The sequence below is a fragment of the Siniperca chuatsi genome, linkage group LG7 (genome assembly GCF_020085105.1).
Source record: "Siniperca chuatsi isolate FFG_IHB_CAS linkage group LG7, ASM2008510v1, whole genome shotgun sequence".
In the NCBI taxonomy this organism is placed as follows: domain Eukaryota; kingdom Metazoa; phylum Chordata; class Actinopteri; order Centrarchiformes; family Sinipercidae; genus Siniperca; species Siniperca chuatsi.
In genome coordinates this window covers 32,284,618-32,309,098 of record NC_058048.1, presented here as the reverse complement: position 1 = coordinate 32,309,098, position 24,481 = coordinate 32,284,618, and the positions used below count along the sequence as shown (strand labels likewise).

At 46.3% G+C, this 24,481-nt stretch overlaps 1 protein-coding gene and 2 non-coding genes across 7 annotated transcripts in view; all 3 read left to right on the top strand.

The window, feature by feature from the left end:
* atg16l1 (ATG16 autophagy related 16-like 1 (S. cerevisiae)) overlaps positions 1-24,080 on the top strand; it is a 32,415-nt gene extending 8,335 nt beyond the window's left edge. Inside the window, exons 7-21 of one of the 5 annotated variants that reach the window (XM_044201417.1) lie at positions 1,174-1,355; positions 5,969-6,034; positions 6,116-6,202; positions 6,576-6,635; positions 6,755-6,799; positions 11,837-11,942; positions 13,416-13,521; positions 14,816-14,886; positions 15,026-15,097; positions 16,877-16,997; positions 17,238-17,343; positions 18,287-18,436; positions 21,557-21,604; positions 22,514-22,615; positions 23,602-24,080. In XM_044201417.1, the coding sequence (XP_044057352.1) occupies positions 1,174-1,355; positions 5,969-6,034; positions 6,116-6,202; positions 6,576-6,635; positions 6,755-6,799; positions 11,837-11,942; positions 13,416-13,521; positions 14,816-14,886; positions 15,026-15,097; positions 16,877-16,997; positions 17,238-17,343; positions 18,287-18,436; positions 21,557-21,604; positions 22,514-22,615; positions 23,602-23,695 (1,416 nt within the window). In that variant the 3' untranslated portion in view covers positions 23,696-24,080. Of the gene's footprint in view, positions 1-1,173; positions 1,356-5,968; positions 6,035-6,115; positions 6,203-6,575; positions 6,636-6,754; positions 6,800-11,836; positions 11,943-13,415; positions 13,522-14,815; positions 14,887-15,025; positions 15,098-16,876; positions 16,998-17,237; positions 17,344-18,231; positions 18,437-21,556; positions 21,607-22,513; positions 22,616-23,601 lie in introns of those variants that run through there. The other 4 variants (XM_044201413.1, XM_044201415.1, XM_044201414.1 and 1 more) reach the window with 4 other exon arrangements.
* LOC122879729 lies at positions 13,058-13,335 on the top strand. The gene has a single exon (XR_006378782.1).
* On the top strand, positions 16,203-16,478 carry LOC122879731. Its single transcript, XR_006378783.1, has one exon.
* Positions 24,081-24,481: the final 401 nt, after the last annotated feature.

The window sequence follows — 24,481 nt, the reverse complement described above, 5'->3', positions numbered from 1 at the left end:
CGAGTGCTCCGATGACCACGGGCACCACTGTTGCCTTCACCTTCCAGGCCTTCTCCAGCTCTTCTCTGAGCCCCTGGTACTTCTCTAGTTTCTCATGTTCCTTTTTCCTGATGTTGCCATCACTTGGTATTGCCACATCAACCACAACGGCTTTCCTCTGCTGTTTGTCAACCACCACGATGTCAGGCTGGTTCGCCATTACCATTCTGTCAGTCTGGATCTGGAAGTCCCACAGGATCTTGGCTCGGTCGTTCTCTACCACCTTTGGAGGTGTTTCCCACTTTGACCTCGGGGTTTCCAGTCCATACTCCGTGCAGATGTTCCTGTACACTATGCCAGCTACTTGGTTATGGCGCTCCATGTATGCTTTTCCTGCCAGCATCTTACACCCTGCAGTTATGTGCTGGATTGTCTCAGGGGCCTCTTTGCACAGCCTACACCTTGGGTCTTGTCTGGTGTGGTAGATCTGGGCCTCTATTGCTCTGGTGCTCAGGGCCTGCTCCTGTGCAGCCATGATGAGTGCCTCTGTGCTGTCCTTCAGTCCAGCCTGCTCTAGCCATTGGTAGGACTTCTTGATATCAGCCACTTCACTTATGTTCCGGTGGTACATCCCGTGTAGGGGTTTGTCCTCCCATGATGGTCCTTCCTCCAGCACGTCTTCCTCTGTTCCCCATTGCCTGAGACATTCCCTGAGCACGTCATCTGTTGGGGCCTTATCTTATCTTATATATATAACATAACAGTGTTTTGTGATTGATGGACTGATAATAAGAGAGATCCAAAATTCCCTCTCTTAAAACCTTTGACTCTAATATGTCAACAAAATGAAACTAGAATTTTGAACCTGGTTTAACCAATGTTCAATTTCTGCTCTGGAAATGTATGCAAATGAGCGCATTTTTAATTAGACAGTACCTCATTTGCATATTTAAACATAACATTTCAGAAAACTTGACGTACAAGAAAGAACGGTCTTAATGTAAGTAATCAGCTGGGGGAGTTTCATGGTGACTTGCCTTAAAGCCTACAAAACAAACACCCTGTTACCACGGTAACACCAGCACGTTATCCTGTGATTGGTCAGACAGTTAGCCTGTGAAAAGGAAGATGTGATTAGATGCATCAAACCAGGTCTAGATATTTCTGGAGTCATGACTTCTTGTGTCCCTGCAGGACCTGGAGAGGGCCAACCAGACCCTGAAGGACGAGTACGACGCCCTGCAGATCACCTTCTCTGCTCTAGAAGAGAAGCTGAGGAAAACCACAGAAGACAACCAGGAGCTGGTGTCCCGCTGGATGGCTGAGAAGGCTCAGGAAGCCAACAAGCTCAACGCTGAGAACGAGAAGGACAGCAAGTAAACAGAGCATCTGGAGGAGGATGCTGTTTATTACTCTGACTGACTGATCCTCTGCTGTTTACTACTGACCGACTGATCCTCTGCTGTTTACTACTGACCGACTGATCCTCTGCTGTTTACTACTCTGACTGACTGATCCTCTGCTGTTTATTACTGACTGACTGATCCTCTGCTGTTTATTACTCTGACTGACTGATCCTCTGCTGTTTACTACTCTGACTGACTGATCCTCTGCTGTTTACTACTCTGACTGACTGATCCTCTGCTGTTTATTACTGACTGACTGATCCTCTGCTGTTTACTACTCTGACTGACTGATCCTCTGCTGTTTATTACTGACTGACTGATCCTCTGCTGTTTATTACTCTGACTGACTGATCCTCTGCTGTTTATTACTCTGACCGACTGATCCTCTGCTGTTTATTACTCTGACTGACTGATCCTCTGCTGTTTATTACTCTGACTGACTGATCCTCTGCTGTTTACTACTGACCGACTGATCCTCTGCTGTTTATTACTGACTGACTGATCCTCTGCTGTTTATTACTGACCGACTGATCCTCTGCTGTTTACTACTCTGACTGACTGATCCTCTGCTGTTTACTACTGACTGACTGATCCTCTGCTGTTTACTACTCTGACTGACTGATCCTCTGCTGTTTACTACTGACTGACTGATCCTCTGCTGTTTACTACTGACTGACTGATCCTCTGCTGTTTATTACTCTGACTGACTGATCCTCTGCTGTTTACAGTATTACTCTGACTGACTGATCCTCTGCTGTTTACAGTATTACTCTGACTGACTGATCCTCTGCTGTTTACTACTGACTGACTGATCCTCTGCTGTTTACTACTGACTGACTGATCCTCTGCTGTTTACTACTCTGACTGACTGATCCTCTGCTGTTTACTACTGACTGACTGATCCTCTGCTGTTTACTACTGACTGACTGATCCTCTGCTGTTTACTGCTCTGACTGACTGATCCTCTGCTGTTTACTACTCTGACCGACTGATCCTCTGCTGTTTATTACTCTGACCGACTGATCCTCTGCTGTTTATTACTGACTGACTGATCCTCTGCTGTTTATTACTGACTGACTGATCCTCTGCTGTTTACTACTGACCGACTGATCCTCTGCTGTTTACTACTCTGACCGACTGATCCTCTGCTGTTTACAGTATTACTCTGACTGACTGATCCTCTGCTGTTTACAGTATTACTCTGACTGACTGATCCTCTGCTGTTTACAGTATTACTCTGACTGACTGATCCTCTGCTGTTTACAGTATTACTCTGACTGACTGATCCTCTGCTGTTTACTACTGACCGACTGATCCTCTGCTGTTTACTACTGACTGACTGATCCTCTGCTGTTTATTACTCTGACTGACTGATCCTCTGCTGTTTATTACTGACTGACTGATCCTCTGCTGTTTATTACTGACTGACTGATCCTCTGCTGTTTATTACTGACTGACTGATCCTCTGCTGTTTATTACTGACTGACTGATCCTCTGCTGTTTATTACTGACTGACTGATCCTCTGCTGTTTACTACTGACCGACTGATCCTCTGCTGTTTATTACTCTGACTGACTCTGCTATTCTGTTACTGACTGACTCTGTGCTGTTCTGTTACTGACTGACTCTGTGCTGTCTGTTACTGACTGACTCTGTGCTGTCTGTTACTGACTGTCTGTTACTGACTGACTCTGTGCTGGTCTGTTACTGACTGACTCTGTGCTGTCTGTTACTGACTGTCTGTGCTGTCTGTTACTGACTGTGCTGTCTGTGCTGTCTGTTACTGACTGACTGACTGTCTGTTACTGACTGACTGTGCTGTCTGTTTCAGACTGACTGTGCTGTCTGTTACTGACTGACTGTCTGTTACTGACTGACTGTCTGTTACTGACTGACTCTGCTGTCTGTTACTGACTGACTCTGCTGTCTGTTACTGACTCTGCTGGTCTGTTTCTGACTGTCTGTGCTGTCTGTTACTGACTGACTCTGTGCTGTCTGTTACTGACTGACTCTGTGCTGTCTGTTACTGACTGACTCTGTGCTGTCTGTTACTGACTGACTCTGCTGTCTGTTACTGACTGACTCTGCTGGTCTGTTACTGACTGTCTGTGCTGTCTGTTACTGACTGACTCTGCTGTCTGTTACTGACTGTCTGTGCTGTCTGTTACTGACTGACTCTGTGCTGTCTGTTACTGACTGTCTGTGCTGTCTGTTACTGACTGACTCTGCTGTCTGTTTCAGACTGACTCTGCTGTCTGTTTCAGACTGACTGTGCTGTCTGTTACTGACTGTCTGTGCGTTACTGACTGACTCTGCTGTCTGTTACTGACTGACTCTGCTGTCTGTTACTGACTGTGCTGTCTGTTTCAGACTGACTCTGCTGGTCTGTTACAGACTGACTCTGCTGGTCTGTTACTGACTGTCTGTGCTGTCTGTTACTGACTGTCTGTGCTGTCTGTTACTGACTGTCTGTGCTGTCTGTTACTGACTGACTCTGCTGTCTGTTACTGACTGACTCTGCTGTCTGTTACTGACTGGCTGTCTGTTACTGACTGACTCTGCTGTCTGTTACTGACTCTGCTGTCTGTTACTGACTGTCTGTGCTGTCTGTTACTGACTGACTCTGCTGTCTGTTACTGACTGACTCTGTGCTGTCTGTTACTGACTGACTCTGCTGTCTGTTTCAGACTGACTCTGCTGTCTGTTTCAGACTGACTGTGCTGTCTGTTTCAGACTGACTGTCTGTGCTGTCTGTTACTGACTGACTCTGCTGTCTGTTTCAGACTGACTCTGCTGTCTGTTTCAGACTGACTCTGCTGGTCTGTTTCAGACTGACTCTGCTGGTCTGTTACTGACTGTCTGTGCTGTCTGTTACTGACTGTCTGTGCTGTCTGTTACTGATTGTGCTGTCTGTTACTGACTGTGCTGTCTGTTACTGTCTGTGCTGTCTGTTACTGACTGTCTGTGCTGTCTGTTACTGACTGACTCTGCTGTCTGTTACTGACTGACTGTGCTGTCTGTTACTGACTCTGTGCTGTCTGTTACTGACTGACTCTGCTGTCTGTTACTGACTCTGTGCTGTCTGTTACTGACTGACTCTGTGCTGTCTGTTACTGACTCTGCTGTCTGTTACTGACTCTGTGCTGTCTGTTACTGACTGACTCTGCTGTCTGTTACTGACTCTGTGCTGTCTGTTACTGACTGACTCTGTGCTGTCTGTGACTGACTCTGCTGGTCTGTTACTGACTGTCTGTGCTGTCTGTTACTGACTGTCTGTGCTGTCTGTTACTGACTGACTCTGCTGTCTGTTTCAGACTGACTGTGCTGTCTGTTACTGACTGTCTGTGCTGTCTGTTACTGACTGTCTGTGCTGTCTGTTACTGACTGACTGTCTGTTACTGACTGACTCTGCTGTCTGTTACTGACTCTGCTGTCTGTTACTGACTCTGCTGGTCTGTTACTGACTGACTCTGCTGTCTGTTACTGACTGACTCTGCTGTCTGTTACTGACTGACTCTGTTGTCTGTTACTGACTCTGCTGTCTGTTACTGACTCTGCTGTCTGTTACTGACTGTCTGTGCTGTCTGTTACTGACTGACTCTGTGCTGTCTGTTACTGACTGACTCTGCTGTCTGTTTCAGACTGACTGTGCTGTCTGTTACTGACTGTCTGTGCTGTCTGTTACTGACTGACTCTGCTGTCTGTTTCAGACTGACTCTGCTGGTCTGTTTCAGACTGACTCTGCTGGTCTGTTACTGACTGTCTGTGCTGTCTGTTACTGACTCTGCTGTCTGTTACTGACTGTCTGTGCTGTCTGTTACTGTCTGTGCTGTCTGTTACTGACTGTGCTGTCTGTTACTGACTCTGCTGTCTGTTACTGACTGACTCTGCTGTCTGTTACTGACTGTCTGTGCTGTCTGTTACTGACTCTGTGCTGTCTGTTACTGACTCTGCTGTCTGTTACTGACTGTCTGTGCTGTCTGTTACTGACTCTGCTGTCTGTTACTGACTGACTCTGCTGTCTGTTACTGACTGACTCTGCTGTCTGTTACTGACTCTGTGCTGTCTGTTACTGACTCTGCTGTCTGTTACTGACTGACTCTGCTGTCTGTTACTGACTCTGTGCTGTCTGTTACTGACTGACTCTGCTGTCTGTTACTGACTCTGTGCTGTCTGTTACTGACTGACTGTGCTGTCTGTTACTGACTGACTGTGCTGTCTGTTACTGACTCTGTGCTGTCTGTTACTGACTGACTCTGCTGTCTGTTACTGACTCTGTGCTGTCTGTTACTGACTGACTGTGCTGTCTGTTACTGACTCTGTGCTGTCTGTTACTGACTGACTCTGCTGTCTGTTACTGACTCTGTGCTGTCTGTTACTGACTGACTCTGCTGTCTGTTACTGACTGACTCTGCTGTCTGTTACTGACTGTCTGTGCTGTCTGTTACTGACTCTGTGCTGTCTGTTACTGACTGACTCTGCTGTCTGTTACTGACTCTGTGCTGTCTGTTACTGACTGACTGTGCTGTCTGTTACTGACTCTGTGCTGGTCTGTTACTGACTGTCTGTGCTGTCTGTTTCAGACGCAGACAGGCCAAACTGCAGAAGGAGCTGGCCGACGCTGCCAAAGAGCCTCTGCCCGTCGACCCGTCAGTGTTTTGTACTTTGAAGCAGGTGTATCAGAGTCGCAGAGGTGAAGCTCGGTACTGACTCGGTGTTTTTGTCTTCAGGGACGACGACATCGAGGTTCTGGCGGAGGACGGAGGGAAGGGCGGTGGAGAGACGTCACCTAACAGACCGCTCAGTAGGACTCCCAGGTGAGACCGGTTTCTGTCCTGCTTCATGTACTGGGTGAACTGGACACTTTAACTTCCTTATGTTTCTTAACAATACTTATCCAGAAACTGAATATTATAATCTTTCTAATTCCTTCATATCATTTTTATTCTTGAGATTTTGAAGCATCTTTGTCATTAAACCCACCTGATGTCCTCCAGACACTGAGACTGAGCTGCTTGAAATATAATTATTGTGTCCATCCTGTGTCCAGCTCCTCCGGAGTGAGAAGTTCTGGTTTTTATCTCAGGAAACTGAACCTGTGGGTTTTGGACTGACGGTCGAACCAGACGGTCGAACACGTCAAGAACGACTTTGATATTTCTGATCCAGTTTGTTTTTCTGTTTGCGCAGTAAGAAAATCTTGCAGCCTCCTCCTGGCGGTCTGCTGGACTCCATCTCCAACATATTTGGGTATGTAGCTACAAGATCGTCTGTCCTGTCTGTCCTGGTCTCTGGGGGTCTGGACTGGATGTTGTGATTGACCACCTGTCTATCTACCTGTCTCTGTCTGTCTGTCTGTCTGTCTGCAGCGTGTCTGAGTGTGTTCAGCCTGGACTCGTCCCACCACACTCCAGGTGAAGGACTGTGTGTGTTCACCTGTTCACACTGTCAGCTGTTTGATTGACAGGTCGCTGACTGGGTTTGATACCTTTACCAGAATATTTGTGTTGAGGGAGATTAGAGCTTCTAACAGCTCTGGCTTTATCGGCCTCGCTGGCAGCACGACTGTAGGGATGATGGTGTCAGCCGGTCGGTCCGTCCTCTTCGGTCCAGACTGAAACACCAGCAGCTGCTGGACTGCGATGAGACGCGCTTCATCGTTCACGCTCCCCTCAGGACGAACTGTAATCACTCTGCTGATCCTCTGACTTCCCATCTAGCGCCACCATCAGGTCGACACGTTAACGTGTCCGACACTTTGGTTTCTGACCTGCAGAGCTGATGGCGCTCCCATCAGCCTCAGCTGCGCTCTGTGGTCACTGCTAACTAGCTAATGTTAGCATGCTAACAGGCTAAGCTAAGATGGTGAACATACCTGCTAAAGCATGCTGATGTTACTGTTTAGCTGTCTAAGTACAGCCTCACAGAGCTGCTAGCATGTCTGCAGACTGGTTAGTCATTTATTAATCGTTTATCAGTAATAATAACGTTGTACTCACCAACTTGATATCTGAGATCTGTGAACACGTTGGCGTCGCTGAGAAGAAGAAACACGAGTACTCAGATAATCTGACAGGTTTGTCCAACTGAAAGTGTTTCTGGACCCGTCAGACTTCTCAGGGTGTTTTCACACGTGTAGTTGGTTTGCTCCGGTCCAAATCAGTTGATGAGTTTGTAACTTGGAGCGTTTTCCCCTTGGTCCGGTCTCTTTTCACGCAGAGAGCAATCCAAGCGAACCGATCGCTACAAACCACGTGAGAACGCTGTGGCGAGACAGTAAACGCAGGAAGGAGGTACTTCTGCACGTTTCTGTGAGAAACATTGCTGTGCAGTTTAACGTGGAGCAGCGGCACAGTTGGCTTTTGCACATAACCGCAGGAATTATCTGGGCGATACACCAGCCGAACGCCGAACGCACTGTGCTGCCTTCAGACCACTGAGCAGAACAAGCTAATATTGAGCATGTGCGACGACTGTGCTGTAATGCTAACCGTCGACATGTTAAACCGAGGACGTGTTTGGTAAGCGTGATGTGTTTATGGTAGTCTGGTCGGTTCACGCTCCCACCACAAACGAACCGCTCCAGAGTTCGTTCGGGACCGAACCGAGACCACCTCCTCTCAGGGGTCTCGGTGTGGTTGTTTAGGTCCGCACCAGAGTTCAATTAGTGTGTTCACACCTGCCCAAATGAATCGCACCAAGGGGCAAAACACACCGCACTAAAGAGCGCAGGTGTGAAAACACCCTGAGTGACGCCACCATGATCACAGGTCTCAGATATTAGCTTGGTGAGTAAAATATTATTATTATTATTATTATTATTATTATTATTATTATTATTATTGATGAAGGAAAATAAACCAGAATTCTTCTTTAAAGGGCCACAGTTGAAGAGAAACTTTAGTGTCTGTACTTCTTATTAAGCAAATCTACTGAAGCTTCCTGACGTTAGAAATTTCTCGGAGAAGCCGTCTTGTGATTGGCTGTCGGCAGAGGATGAGGTCAGCCTCATCATTTAGCTCCGGCCTCGACAAACGCGTGTCGACTTGTTGATCGTTCTGCTGGCAGTGTGAACACACGGTGACGTTTGTAGTGAAGTGATTATTCCTGGCAATAATCTTGATACTAAATCAATAATCAGTTGAAGAGGCATGTAGAGTAGTGTTTGTGTTCCTGTGTGGATCGAGTGCGACGGCTTTGTGAAGGCCGTTGTCCTGATGTGACCCTGTTGATCCTCGCAGCCCACAACGTGTCGTCAGTTACGTGTTAGTCACCCGCCATCTGAAGCTATCGGTGTGAGCAGCAGCGTTTCTCTGGTGCGAAGTTTAAAGCTCACACGAATGTTTCTCATTCACTTCTGTTGAAGCTGAACGACGGACATATTGATGCGCGTTTCCAATTTCAGTATCTCCAGCTGCTCCGACAGATTCGCAGCTCAGAGTTCATCTTTGTTCGCACTGTTTACAGTTTGATTGCTCTGATCAATATTTATTTATCAGAAACGTGACATCACGTCTTTTTCCACGGCCGAGTGCGAGGAAATCTCGTTGAACGTAATGTGACCGAACCTTTAAGCTGATCACAGCCAAGATCACTGATGGCTGTAATTGGCTGTGGTCAGAGGTGATGCACCTGTAACCACACCCAGCTGTGACATCACAGTGTCCTGGAGTGCACCTGTACATCACTGCAGCAAGGTGACAAATTAAACCACCAGGTCAGCAAAAACAACCCTTACAGCTGCTGTTCATTTTAAATTCACATTATTAAACAGAAAAATACAACCGCACACCTTCTGAATTCAAGCTTCTTTCACCGAACTGAGACCAGCTCAATCGCCTTGTTAACGCCCGTAAAACACACTTCATTCAAACTCGACTGAAACACAATAAAACTCCCCGAAACGTCTCGGTGAGTCTTTAAACTGCTGCAACAATCACCAGCTCTGCTTTGGTGGAAATAAACCTTTAATCCACCGAGTTAGATGTGAAAGTGTTCTACAGCTGCCTCTCTGCCGTCGCTGAACGAGTCTGTCGCTGGGCGGCGGCTCTCACTGCTTCTTCGGAAGCAGAACGTTAAATTAGCAAAATAAAATAACAGAAATCGCCCGACATAACCAACCGATTGTCGATATATTCGTCCAGTCGCCCCGCCCTAGTGGCTGCGTAGGATTCTTTCCAACTCGTGTGAAGGGAGGCAGCGCCTGTATTAACGATGCAGTCAAGCTAACAGCACCATCGCTGACGATATATAACCAAAGCTTCACCCACAGAAGCATGACATTCAGTGCAGCCTTAAGTCGGCTAATTGCATATTGGACACAGCATTGCAGGCTCGACGATGTCGTACCTGCTGCAATGACTTCTGTCACCAACAGCTCAGCTTTTACGTTTTGTATTTGTTTATAAATACCGTCTCAATCCATATCCCCGGTGAAATGTCAGGAAGATACCGGCCAAGCCTAAACTGAATGCCACAACAACTTTTTAACTTTGTACGTCTGTTTAGTTTTTATATACAAATTCAGTCTGTAGTACAGTTTGTTTCATAAGATTCAACTACAAAACTACGTTGAAATTTAGAAATATACAATTAGAACCTCAGACGGCTGCCGTACACTTACATCAGCTGAAATTAAACACAGACTCGGTCTGAAGGCGGGTTTACCTGGAAACAACCAGCGGTCTTTACATTTGGCCATAGTTAGTTTTCCACGGGACAAACTTTCAGATGAAATGTTGGTGTGTTAAACGAGGATCTTCTTACATTTCCCCCTCATGGCTGCAGTTAATATCAGGCTCTTTATTTGTGTGTTTGCACTTTGAGCTTGATTGAGTTAAATTCTAACTCTGCTCGCTGAGAGAAGACGTGCAGATCTGGACTGCAGTCAAACATGTGATTGGTTGTTTTATTTGTAGATGTAGAAACATAGATTCTCATTGGCCGCTGCCGTGTGTCGCCGCTGTGCGTCTGTGCGTCCGCCATATTGGAGCGGTCAAGATGGTAAACAAATACGACGTGCACTGAGAGATGCAGACTTCACGCGATACTGGTTACTTGTTGGAATTAAATTCAGTTACTGGCAGCGGATCTAATCGGCTCTATGGCAAAACATCAACCTTCTGAATAGCCACGACTTCCGCTGGGACATGCAGGCTCCGATCTATCAATAGGCAACGTCAAGTCAATTATTTAGAATTTCAGCTTTTGTGAGTTTCTCCAAAAATGTAGATTTCTGCATCTATTTTTATAAAGCCGCCTGGTTGTTTTTGTATTAATACTTTTGTTCACCAGACTAAAGTATTAAGAGAGAAACATCCAGTCCGTTCATGCGGACACACGTGACGCCGCCGCCGCTGCAGGCCGGACCGTTATTGTGCCGTTACACAATATTGTAAATCTCTATTTTCATCTTCATTCATTCTCTTTAGACACTGACACATACATTACAATACTATAATCCAATACTTTAGTATAATGTAATTCAGTTCAGTTTTATATATATAGCGCCATGTTCATAACTGATGTTATCTCATTGCATTTGTCCTACAGAGCAGGTCTACACCGTACTCTTCGTATTATTTGCAGGCACAGTGGCACAGTGGCACGGTGTGGTGCGTCAAGTGTTTGAGACCAGTGTTCAGAAATGCTGTGCCGTCGCATGGAAACATAAAATATTTGGGCTAAGTAAGAGTCGAAGTAGTTCCCTGTCTTGGGCAGACTCTCCTGTTGACCGCCCCAACATGGCGCCCACGCAGATGCACGTCAAATCGCGAACACGGTATCTGCGTTTCTATCTCCATCTCTTCTTCTGCGGTTGTTGAAGCTGCTTTAGATAATGTTAACTGAAATAAACTGAACCCATCAGTCGGTGAATCCACATCACGAACCGCCCCAGCTGAGTCCAGGTCTTTGTCTTCTTCATGTGATTTCATATTTACTGAAGCACTCGAACCCTGAACATCAGCTCAGTGTGCTGACAGCTTGTTTGTCCCTTCAAGGCTTCTGTACTTCTCAGTGGTTTTGTTGGTGAACTGTCCGTCCAGGATTTAAACCGATGAGACTTCCTGTTTGTTGTTAACCTCGCACACCAACATTAACTCGGCTGGTAAATTTAGGTGATTAAGACTTTGTCATGGATCATGTGACTAATTCAAGGTTCTGACTGTGTATTTACAGATACATGAAACACGTGAAAGCACTGATTCATTTAGTGTTTCCGCCACGTGATTGGTTAGCTGAGGAGATGAGCTCTGCCAATCAGATCCTGGATATGTATCACATGTCTCTCTAGTGTTTAACCAGAGTTAAACCACAGTTTCATACCTCTAATTATCCACGTCTGAGTTGACTGTTTGTCTCCACCGAAACCCTCAGTGTGTGTGTGTGTGTGTGTGTGTGTGGCGCTCCTCCTCCTCTTATTAGACTGTGACTGTGCTCCTCTTCCTCAGCAGGCGTCGACATGCAAATTCTTTCAGCTCGTCACCTGAAAACACTGAAGCCCCCTCAGGAGTGTGTGCAGAGGTTCGAGTCCCTTCAACAGCTCTGCACGTGTTTGTAAGTATCTCAGGTTCCTCACCAGTGGACCGCTCATGATGGTTTGACTGGGAGACTAGTTTAAAATGTTCAGCTGGGAAACACTAGACGACTCGAGGCTCCTTTATTGGTAACAGGTTTTCTGTTGGCTCAATGAATCTGGACTACAGTACGGGAACTGGTCCTAAATGCTCCTTAAACTAGTTGGTAAAGACGGCAGGAACGTCGGTGAAGATTGAATCTTCAACTTGTGGTTTACAGTTTTTCTTGTTTGAAAATGTTTTTAAGATTATTTCTTCAAAAGCAGACTGGAGTTTAAGACAAAGACATAAGGAGAGTGTGAAGTGAGAAATTCTTCTTGTTAGGTTGGTGCAATCAGGAAATGTAAACCTCTAAAACGGTGTTTTTTCAAATACATGTTCACAATAATAATAATAACTTATAATCACTTTTCCACACAGGGCCATGTAGGTTTGGATTTAGTTTTCCCTTAATAATAACAACCTTCATTTAAAAACTGTATTTTGTGTTTACTTGTGTTATCTTTGACTAATATTTAAATTTGTTTGAGCTGAAACATTTAAGTGACAAACATGCAAAAAAACAAGAAATCAGGAAGGAGGCAAACACTTCTGCACACCGCTGTGTGTATATATATATTTTTAATCATTAAATTATAGCGGTATTATCGTGAATATGATGTGGCACATCGTGTGTGTGTGTGTGTGTGTGTGTGTGTGTGTGTAGCTCAGCCCTCAGTCACACACACACACACTTCCTACCTTTTTAGAGTCCCGGCTTTAATTTGATGAGGAATCACAGGAAGTCCTCGCTCCCGTTAGCGCGAGCTTCACAGCAGAGCGTTCAGGCCCGGTCAAAACGATGCAGTTTAGCTGGATTATCCAGCGGCGGCCATGTGTAAAATATACAACCCTAACCCCCACCACCCCCAACGACTGTACAGCACCTAAGCCCTCTGAAACCTTAAGGGAAACCCTGGTAGTGTTCGTCCAGCTGATCAATGACATCATAAAAGATCTGGTGTTCCCATAATGCATCTCATTTGGTCTCAGACAGAACCAGGTGGGTTTAATAGGAAATATTAACAGTTGTTGTTGCCCAGGTGTAAACTCATTGGTCAGTGATGAGCAGTAAAAGGTCTGATTACCCACAATCCTCTCCTGCTGCCCTCTGGCTCCCAGCAGCCCCTGCTCTGCTCCCATCATGCTCTAGTGGTGCAGTGGTGGTCCCAGGCGCTGCTGACAGACAGGATGTGACATCACAGTGTGAGTCTGCACAGAGATCCTACAGGCTCATTGCGACGCTGATTGACATCCAACAGAACCAATCAGCACGGAGCGCCAGGCTGAGGAGGAGGAGGAGGGAGCTGATCTCAAGTTTTCAACCTGAGACCAAAAGAAAAGGTGCTGACTGGGAAGTTTTCATTGGCTCAGAGTTAAGCCCTGTCCTGTGTGTGTGTGTGTGTGTGTTCAGGAAGCCCATGATGGCGAGGTGAACGCAGTGAGGTTCAGCCCCGGCTCTCGTGTCCTAGCAACAGGAGGGATGGACCGCAGGGTGAAGCTGTGGGAGGTCGTCGCCGGTGAGTTCAGGATGAAAACAGGAAGTACTGCTCACAATCCAAGAATGAGTTCAACAACTTAAAGAAGGTCTTTGGCAAAATTACAGCTCGTTATACAGACTTTCTAAAATATCGTAGAAAAGGTTTCAGTCGTAGTCGTCTGGACACTGTTTTCAGAATCAAATTGATTTGATGTGATTCTGAAAACAGCGTCCAGACGACTACGACTGAAACCTTTTCTACGATAGATCACTCCTGGACGAATGAGGGACGACACCGTCAGACTTTCTAAAACTCAGTGTTTACACTTTAGTCAACCGGGTTAGTCGTCGTTCTCCTGTAAGACTTCGCAAATGTCATGTAAACCTGGTTTCAGTAATCCAGGTGGGGGATTAGAGCTAGAGTTCTCCCGGAGAACGTGAGGTGAACTTGAGTCTCGCTGCTCCGACACACACACACACACACACACACACACACCAAAAGAAAGTCAGGAAGCAGCGTTTTCTATCGCTGCAGTGAAAATCCGAGACCGGCTTCTGAAGTCCGCATTAGTACACACGTTCTCTGATTACCTGTAAGCTCCTGTAAACACGCTTTGATCCGGCCAATGGGAACGTAGCTGACGTGTTCCTCCTCAGACATGTAGCGACACATCGGGGCGTCGACGGAGACGCCACGTGGAAAATGTAAGAGCTGTGATTGGCTGCTTGTGTTCATGATGGAGTTTGTTGAGTGAAGACGACATGAAGGAGGTTAAAGACTCAGCGGTTTTCTCCTCTTCAGTAACAAACATGTCACAAAGCGATGACGCTGCAGAGCTTCGCCTGCGCTGAACGAACGAAAACACGGCGGCCACACGGCGCTCGTCTCCTGTTCAGACAGAAATAATGAGTTACCTGATGCGACTCGATGAATCTGCGTGCAGCTCGGCGTCGCTCTGCGTCACAAAGTCAATGACAGAATGTAAACACAGTGGCTGAACATAAAGCAGCACACGAGTCCAGTGTTGTGGAGCTGGGATCTGATGCTCGGCTATAAATCCAACCTGAGCTGGTTCCCGTGCAGACTGCAGCGTGTGCGAGTTTTTCTGAGCTCACTGGGACTCACTTGGTAACGAGGCCATACCATGGGCCTCGTGGACCAGGACTGCAGGACTCAGTGGAGCTCAGATGCTTCACTGGTTTTATTTTATTTTCACGTCAACAACAAATGAGTAGAATCAACCGCACAGTTACAATCATTCAACAGCCAAAAACAAGCACATGGGGTGTTTATGATGCTTACCGAGTGTGTGTGTGTGTGTGTGTGTGTTCAGGTCGCTGTGAGCCTAAAGGAGCTCTGACCGGCAGTAACGCTGGAATCACCAGCATCGAGTTTGACAGCACTGTAAGTCTGTTTTTTACCGTTTAATCCTGTTTTTCTTTGTTTTTACATCTTTGGCGTTGCAATATTAAGCACTGAGCCCCTGCTGGGTCAAAGAGTGGGAAAATAATGGCGTGGAAATCTGTGCACCGTGTCTCTTTAGGGCTCGTACCTGCTGGCTGCCTCTAATGACTTTGCCAGTCGGATCTGGACTGTGGACGACTACAGACTGAGGGTGAGTCTTTACAGCTCTCGCACTGCACCATGATCAGACACTGAGCCTTGACCTGCCTGTAAAGGTCTTTTCACACGGCGAGCGCTGCGCTCCTCGTGCGAATACGCCAGGCGCTCTATGCGTGGTAACCATGGAGACGGCTTCTGTGCACTGCCGTATCCCTGCCCGAACAACAGTTTTCTCTCTATAGCCTAGCTTAACTTAAAACTATCCACAGCGTTACCTGATACACTCAGGCTTGAGCCGATGCTCTGCCAAGCGAAAGCCCTCGTGTTTGAGGTCTGTGTGTTTCAGGGAACTCGCAGGGATCAGTGCACGATCCCACGATGCACTGCACGCCGTGTAGAAAAAAGTTAACTTCATCTCTGGCGGCGGGCGTGCGTGAGACGAGCACGACCACATATCGCTCCACCTGTCAGGTTGCCCCATTTGAAAATGAATTACCGCGTCATCGCTCCCCGTGTGAAAATAACTTAACATGTCCAGGTAGATTGAAAGAGGAAAAATATCCACCCGGGTGGCTTTGTTTGATTTTAAAAAATACATTTTTACCTGTTTTTATGAAAGCCGGCTTTCTCTCTGAGGAGTTCTGCTCACAAACAAACACACGAGAGGAATAATGAAGAAATAGTATAAAAGCATGCCGTTTAAAAATAGCTCATTTTAGTCTTTAAATTGTGACTCAGCATTTAAAGTAGAGCTACAACTAGTGACGATTTTCATTATCAACTAATCACAGATTATGTTCTTCAGTAATCTTCGGTTTATTAAAAACTAAATGTCTCCACATCCTCAGAGTCCTTGTTGACGTCGTTTAGTTCGACCAACAGTTTAAAACCCAAAGATTCAGTTTACTGAGATCTGAAACAGCCAGTGTTCACATTTGGTACCAGAACTGAAGCTGGAGCCAGTGAATATCTGCTTCATTAAATTACTTTAATCTAGTTGCCGAGTAATTTTCTGCCGTTTCGACTAATCATTTCAGCTGAGTTTGAATTGTTCTCAGTTTTATTTGAAGTAAAATCCCACATGATTGCTCTTACGACTAATAAAGCTTCAGTTGTGTTAACGAGTGTGCGGATGGTTGGCTTCTCGTCAGTCTTCTGGTCAGTGATGTGATGTAAAAGGTCTGAACCTCGGATCCCCCCGATCGGCCATTTTAGCTCCCAGCAGCCCCTGCTCTGCTCCCATCATGCTCTAGTGGTGCAGTGGTGGTCCCAGGCGCTGCTGACAGACAGGATGTGACATCACAGTGTGAGTCTGTACAGAGATCCTACAGGCTCATTGTGACGCTGATTGACATCCAACAGAACCAATCAGCACGGAGCGCCAGGCTGAGGAGGCGGGGCCTGAGTGCTGATCTCACTCTTCTACTGAGACCATGAAGTCTGAGTTTGCAGATGTTGATTCACTGTGAGGCTGTTAGATGGAGACACGAGAGGAGAACGTGTTCAAATTATAAATTATTTATTATATAACCTGTCCATAACTATTTATTACTGGTCATCACGTTTAATCATTACATGTTTGTTGCTTATGAAACGGATTTCGTGCCTCATCTTTGGGATGGAAACATGTAAATGTTCATTAACGAAGTTAAAAAACACTTTAAAAACACTTGAGTTGTGTTTGTAAATCTTTAGTCTCCATTAAAACATAGCTCGTTGTAGTGCCACCTGCTGGTTACAGTCGAGCATCGCTGATGTTGCAACAGTATTTCATGGCTCTTCGTGTGTGTGTGTGTGTGTGTGTGTGTGTGTGTGTGTGTGTGTTCTCCAGCACACCTTGACAGGTCACAGTGGGAAGGTGCTGTCAGCTCGCTTCCTATTGGACAACGCTCGAATTGTCTCTGGGAGCTACGATCGAACGCTCAAACTGTGGGACCTCCGCAGCAAAGTCTGTACGTGATTGGACAGTTTTTACAGGTTTCCCATAGCAACCTGGGACAGGTGTACAGGTCTGATAGAGCAGCTCTTTCTGTACTGTGTAAACTACGTTTCTGTACTACAACTACTGATTTACATTCATAGTTTCAGTCTCTCTAACTCAGAGTTTGAAGTCATCTTGTTGTTCTGACCTCACTGGTTCCCCACCTGTGTTCAGTCTGCGTGAATCATGACCTGCTGTCTCACCTGTGCAGGTATGAAGACGGTGTTTGCTGGTTCCAGCTGTAATGACATCGTGTGCACGGAGCAGTGTGTCATGAGCGGACACTTTGATAAGAAAGTGCGATTCTGGGATATCAGGTCAGTGAGTAGAGTTTTTATTGATCCAGATCACATGTTAATCCACTTACAGCGGTGTGCAAAAGTGTTTGCCTTCCTGATTTCTTATTTTTCTGCATGTTTGTCACTTAAATGTTTCAGATCATCAAACAGATTTAAATATTAGTCAAAGATAACACAAGTAAACACAAAATGCAGTTTTTAAATGAAGGTTGTTATTATTAAGGGAAAACTAAATCCAAACCTACATGGCCCTGTGTGAAAAAGTGATTGCCCCCTAAACCTAATAACTGGTTGCTCCACCCTTAGCAGCAACAACTGCAGTCAAGCGTTTGTGATAACTTGCAGTGAGTCTTTTACAGCGCTGTGGAGGAGTTTTGGCCCACTCATCTTTGCAGAATTGTTGTAATTCAGCCACATTGGAGGGTTTTCGAGCATGAACTGCCTTTTTAAGGTCATGCCACAGCATCTCAATAGGATTCACATACACCACTGTATGTCTGCAAGGGCCTCCAAAGACATCCATGTCCTTAAAGCCATTTCTGTTCGTGACCTCAAGCTGAAGCGAACTTGGGTTCTGCAGCAGGACAATGATCCAAAACACACCAGCAAGTCCACCTCTGAATGGCTGAAGAAGACTGATGAAGACTTTGGAGCGGCCTAGTCAGAGTCCTGACCTGAATCCTATTGAGATGCTGTGTGAAGTGTTTAGTTTCATGTAAGGCAGAGCAGGAACACCGTTCACTGCATGAAACATTTAGATTTTATGTGATTTTGTTTGTTAAATAAAGATGCGTATCAATATTGTGCTTTATTTAAAACATATCGCCTTAATGTGCATTTGTTCTGCTGTTTTCTCTGAGGTCTTAAAAAGCATTAAATTCATTTTAAATTTTAAAATGTGTGCAGATACTCGCACACATCTCCTGACCTCCCTGAACATTTAACACTGTGTGTGTGTCAGAGCGGAGAGTATAGTGCTGGAGCTGGAGCTGCTGGGCAGAGTGACGTCTCTGGACCTGAACCATGACCGCACCGAGCTGCTCGCATGCTCCAGAGACGACCAGGTGAAGATCATCGACCTGCGCACCAACGCTGTCAGACAGACGTTCAGGTGAGTTCCTCCTCAGACACCACCAGCTGAGTTGATCCTCACATCTGGATTTGGTTTTAGTTTTTGGTTGGAATGTAACAGAAAATAAGAGAAAGCTATGCACTCAAACTTCTTTCTGAATAAAAAAATGTTCAATGTTGAAGTCAAATTATAAATGTGTGGCTTTCCTCCATCCTTTTGATGTGTACCTGCGAGCAGCACCTGACCAGAACAGGTGTGTGTCCTCCTTCACTTCTTCATGGAGTGAAGAGGGACCACAACCATCTTAACCATGTTTATCAATAACTAGTCTTTTGTATTTAGACTGAAAGTTTCATCTTCACAAACTGTTGTTCTGTTGTTGACCAGTGCTTCGTATGTAAAAACTCAAATCAGGTTTTATTTGTCACATACACGGAAATTCTTTAGTGTCTAGCTACAGAAACAGGAAAATGAAGAAAAACAAACAATGGAACAGCATAAACAGTACTGGGTTTATTGAGTACGGCAAGTGGAGGGATCATAATGAATTGTGTGTGTAACGTCACTGGTTCAGGACCTGAATGGCCTGAGGGAAGAAACTCCTCCTCATCCTCTGTGTTTTGGCCTTCAGGCAGCGGTAGCGCCTGCCTGACCGCAGCAGAGAGAAGAGTCTATTCACCGGAAACGAATATTCGCCTCGCGTTACTCGCGCAAGTTTGACTGGCAGATCACTTTTGTTTACTCACACGAGTAAATACAACCTGAGAATATTCACTCTTTCTGGCTTACTACAGCGGTATGAACCCAAAATAAACTGATTTTGCTGTGATTTAATTGCAATAAATGGATCAAAAGGATGCCAGAATAACTACATCATGATGCCGATGTGTAAAAAGTCTGAATTCATGCTTTGTCAGGTCTGTCTGCAAGACGACAAGCAAACAACTTTTTAAAATGCTTGTTTTCTGAATGGAGTTCTGATCGATCAGGAGTAATGCTAGCGCTAACTTGGTTCATAGTAAAGTACAACCGATAGCTGGAATCAAGTAACAGACACACATTTTCAGAACTTACCAGGTAGTCCTCGCTTACCTTTCTCCAAGCAGTCTGCAGTTTTTTTCCGGTCTCTGTATAAATATGAAGTAGTAGCTCTCATCGAGCGAGCGCCCACAGACGGCGGCTACAATAACGACAGTGGAGATCGGCACCTCTGCTCGCTGCTGCGGACAGGTTAAGAAGCGAGGTTGAAGATAAATCCACTTTTTTTTAATCCCAAAAGTTTAATAAAATAAACTCTTGAGCTCTCTTCCCGTCGGTACATTAAACGGCTCTTGAACAGAGCAGAATCCGGTCTGGCTCCGGGTGTTTATTCCTCCAGAAGCTCCAGCTCTGCCCCCCGTCTCTCCCCTCAGAGCTCCCCGGCACTTCTACGTGAACACACCTCTATGATCTCGGCCCTCGTCCTGCACCTTCTGGTGTAAATGGTGCCTTCAGCTGACTGCACCACCCCCTGCAGGGCCAGTCCCTCTTTGTGCTGTTCCCAAACCAGGTGGTGAAGCTGCCTGTCACAACGCTCTCTATGGTGCAGCTGTAGAAAGCCTTTAGCAACATGGGGGGCAGGCTGAAGTCCCTTAGGCTTCTGAGGTGGTACACACTGACGGGCTTTCTTCAGCAAGGTGTCAACGTGAGAGGACTGTAAGTCCTCTGTGATGCAGACACCAAGGTATCTGAAGTTGTCCACCTTCTCCACCGCTGCCCTGTTGATCCTCAGGGGCTGGTAGTTCCTCTCCTGCTTTTTCCCCAAAGTCCATTATCCGCTCCTTAGTCTTGCTGACATTCAGTGAGGTTGATCTCCTGGCACCAGTTCTCCAGGTGAGTCACTTCCTCTAGGTAGGCCTTTTCTTTGTTGTCAGAGATCGAGCCCGCCACGACTGTCATCAGCTCACTTGATGATGGTAGTGGAGTCCGACACACAGTCAAGTGTGTACAGGGAGTACGGCAGGGGGCTCAGGACACATCCTGTGTTGATGGTGAGGAGGGATGAGGTGTGGCCTGGGGTCTGCCCATCGGGAAGTTGAAGATCCAGCTGCACATGGTGGAGTTGAGTCCCAGGTCTTCAGGCTTTGTGACGAGTCTGGAGGGGATGATTGTGTTAAACGCCGAGCTGTAGTCCACAAGCAGCATTTTAACATAATTTCCCCTTCTGATGTCCAGGTGTGCCGGCGCAGCGTGAAGGAGATTATTTATGCCGTCGTTTGTGGATCTGTTGGGGCGGTACGCAAACTGTCCAGGGTCAGAGATAGTAAGGAGATCTCTCAAAGCACTCCATCACCATGGAGGTCGGAGCTACCGGCCAGTAGTCATTTAGACAGCTGGGATGAGGTTTCTTCGGGACAGGGACGGCTTGTCGGCTGCTGGTAGCGTCAGCCTCGACGAGACGACCGCAGTCACCGTCCGTTATGCTCGGTAGTCCCTGCTACAAGCGTCTGGAATCAGTCTGTTGCAGTTGTGATTCCAGATTCTTTCCGTAGCGTCGCTTAACCTCCTCCTACCGTTCGACGGACCTTTTATGATGTAGCTTTGTATTTTTCCATGTTCCCGGTCTCAAACCCTGAGGTGTCTGCGACTTTGTTGGCCTTCAGAGCGTCCCAGTCTGCGTCACTCAGAGCTTCCTGTAGAGCGGCCTCTGATTGGTTAGTCCAGCGCATGACCTCTCTGAACCGGAACTTCCTGTTTCCGCCGTTGTTTGTATTTCGGCAAGTGAAAGATGTCAGCGTGATCTGATTTGCCAAAAGCGGGGAGAGACTTTGCTTTGTACCCGCCCTCGAACTGTGTAGCAGTGGTTCCGAGTCCGTTCACCCCTGGTGGCGCATGTGATGTGTGCCAAAGGTTTGGCAACACACATCTGAGGTTAGCGCTGTTGAAACCCCCGGCCTCGGTTTGGTGGCTAACGAGAACATCGTGCAGTGTCTCTGTCCGCCTGTGGTGGACTGTAGGCCGCGCTGAAGATGACTGCTGAGGAAGATAGAAAGGGCGACATCTGATGGTCAGGAGCTCCAGCTCGGGCGAACAGCAGCTCGTGAGCGACACAATGTTCCTGCTATCGCACCAGTTACTTACCGCGTGTGTGTGTGTGTGTGTGTGTGTGTGTGTTTTCAGTGCTCAGGGCTTCAAGTGTGGAGCCGACTGGACCAGAGTCACCTTCAGGTAAGTGCAGCAGCAGCAGCTGTGTTTAGTGTTTCGTTTACACACTTAATGTCTTATTTTTCCACCATGTTGTTGCAGTAACTCGTCTCCTGCTGCTTTTTAATATCTGAAATGTGTTTTTTAAATAAATGGTAAAAAACTAAACAAATTACTATTTTCAGTGATAAATTCTGATCACTCCTACTTTGCTGTTACTTTGATCGCTCTTAAACTGCTGTCAGTGATACTCAACACTTCCTGCAGATTTCACATTAAAGGCCTTCCATAAAAGGGAGGGATTCAACCCTGAAGTAAAAATATTCCTGTATCGTTTTAGTAAAAATATCATAATAAACGATTAGTACTTTTGTACACATGTATTTTCTTTTTTTACTTGTTTTAAAGAGGACCTATTATGCTCATTTCCAGCTCTATATTTGTATTCTGGGACACTCCTGGAGTAACTTTGCATGATTCACAGTTCAAAAAAATCCTTATCTGTATACTGACCCTTTATTCAGTTCGTCCTGTCTGAAACAAGCCAATCAAGCTCCCAGTCTGGGCAGAGTCAGCTAAATAATAGCACTAGCTGCACGGCTAACGGTAGCTGCGGTTAGCAGTAGTTAGCCGTGTGTCCATCAAGAAACTAACTTTCCTTCACGACCGAAAAAGCACTTTGAGACTGAACAACCTCCAGAAAGGGCAGGGACAACCCGAAAAAGCATAATATGGCCTCTGTATAAGTTATAAATGATCAACTCTTTCCTTTTGTGTTCGCCATGACAAGCAGGGGAGGAGGAGCTGAGTTTGTATCAACGGCAGATTAAACAGGGAGGACTCTGACGCCTCTTCTTACTAAAATCTATATTTTCTGAGTGAAGCCTGGCAGTGACCTCCGATGACACGTTGCTGTTGTTTTGTTGTGTTCAGTCCTGACGGCAGCTACGTGGCCGGAGGCTCAGCTGATGGCGCTCTGTACATATGGAACGTCCTGACGGGTAAAGTGGACCGAACTCTGGACCGAAACCACAAGTAAGAACCAGACTGATTTTTAATCGTGTAAATGTTTCTGTCTGAAGGTTCGGGATCAAACTATGTCTGTGAGGTGTGTTTAAAGCTTTCAGGAAAGGAACCAGTGGGCTTGGCGCAGAGAGTCGCAGACAGGAAGTCAGACAGTACTGACAGACGGACTGACGCAGGAGTCCCCGACCTGTCGATCAGCATCCATCTGTCCAACTCTCCAAGTCAATACTTGGTGCTTTCAGTTGAAAGGTTCTGTAATTGTAATGAGATTACTCTCCACATACAGCTGAGCTGTTGATGCTGCTGATTCAAACATCACTTCCTGTTTCATATTAGAACCTTTCTGTAGGCGCATCACATGGTGGCGTTATTGTGGCTACAGGAAATGCATCGTATTCGTCACAGAGGCCATCGCTCTGACTTTGTGTTGCTTTCCCAGATTGAAATATGACGGAGGATTCAGCGAGCTGCTAGATGAAGAGCTGCAGGTGACTCTTATTGTGAAAGTCCTCCAACACGTCATCCATGTTAACAGCTCGTTTAGCTCGCCATCTTGTTACTCATGACATCACACAGCAGTGTCTTCAGCCTGTTACTGACCTGAGATCTGCTGCTTTTAATTTACTGCAGTCTTTTCATATTAATGGGTCACATGACTACTTGTATGTGAAAGAGTCACCTGACTCTGCACTTCCTCTCAGCTTTAAGGTTTAAAGCATCTGTCAGCTGACCGTTTTGGTTCAGACTGAGCACGCTCAGAGCGTCGGTTCAGCAGCAGCCTCAAACATCAGTTTAAGAAACAGCAACTGAGAAAATGTTTGTCCACTGGACTGATGAGTCTGCGAGCAGCTCGGGAGGCTTACACATCACACATCGGTACCGACCACAGTCCCAGACCAGATTTCTCCTCCGATTGTCGGGAGGGGGGAATCCGGGACGAACCCAAACTGCTGTAGCGTGAGCCCGGCTTAACCTGTTGTTGTTTGTGTGTGCAGCTCCGCCATCAACTCGGTGTCCTGGTCACCTTCAGGCGTGTACGTCGCCAGCGTGGAGAAAGGCAGCAAGGCCATCCTGTGGTCTGACATGTGATTGGCTGAAGTGCGTGACAGCCTGATGATGTGGACAGCAGCAGACGGAGACGCTGAGGAGACGGAGACGCTGAGGACAGCGGATGTTTTTGCGTTGGACGAAGTATTTGGTGGAGCTGGTCTTGGTTGAACTCGGCAGCTGACAGACTGAATCAGACTGTTTGTGTTGACGTCTGTCCAGCTGCTTGTCGCTCTGCCTTCATGTCGACGTGTTGAACATAAAAACAGCTTGAATCACATGTTTATGTTTAATCTTTTTGATTCAGAAGCGTTTGATGTTCCAGAAAATCTTGTGTGGTTTTGATTCAGTTTACTGAGACAGAAACTTCTTCCAGCTGGAAGCGAAGGAGGATTCGAGAGTTAATAATAAAGTCTTTAACAGTGAACAGAGTCTGCAGCTGAAAGGTGAACAGATGAATGCAAACACTTCAGAGCTTCACACAACTCCTCCGTCCAGGTGTGTGTGTGTGTGTGTGTGTGTGTGTGTGTGTGTGTGTGTGTGGGGAACATCTGTGCAACAAGAATAAAATCAGAATAATATCTGAATTTATCTCTAAAACTGTTTGGATGCTGATTTTTCTGCAGATCCGTGGAGTTAAATTTAAAGCTTTCTCGTAGAGAAATCGTGTTTGTTCGCTTCCTGTCGTGTGTCTGAATGTTGGGCGGGGCCCGTAGGATGATGGACATCCTCAAGGGCCTCTCCTGGTTGCGGCGAATCACAAATGGCGCTCAAAGCTGATTGTTGGAGCCTGGCTGGAGTTAACGTTGACTTGACGCAGCTGAACTG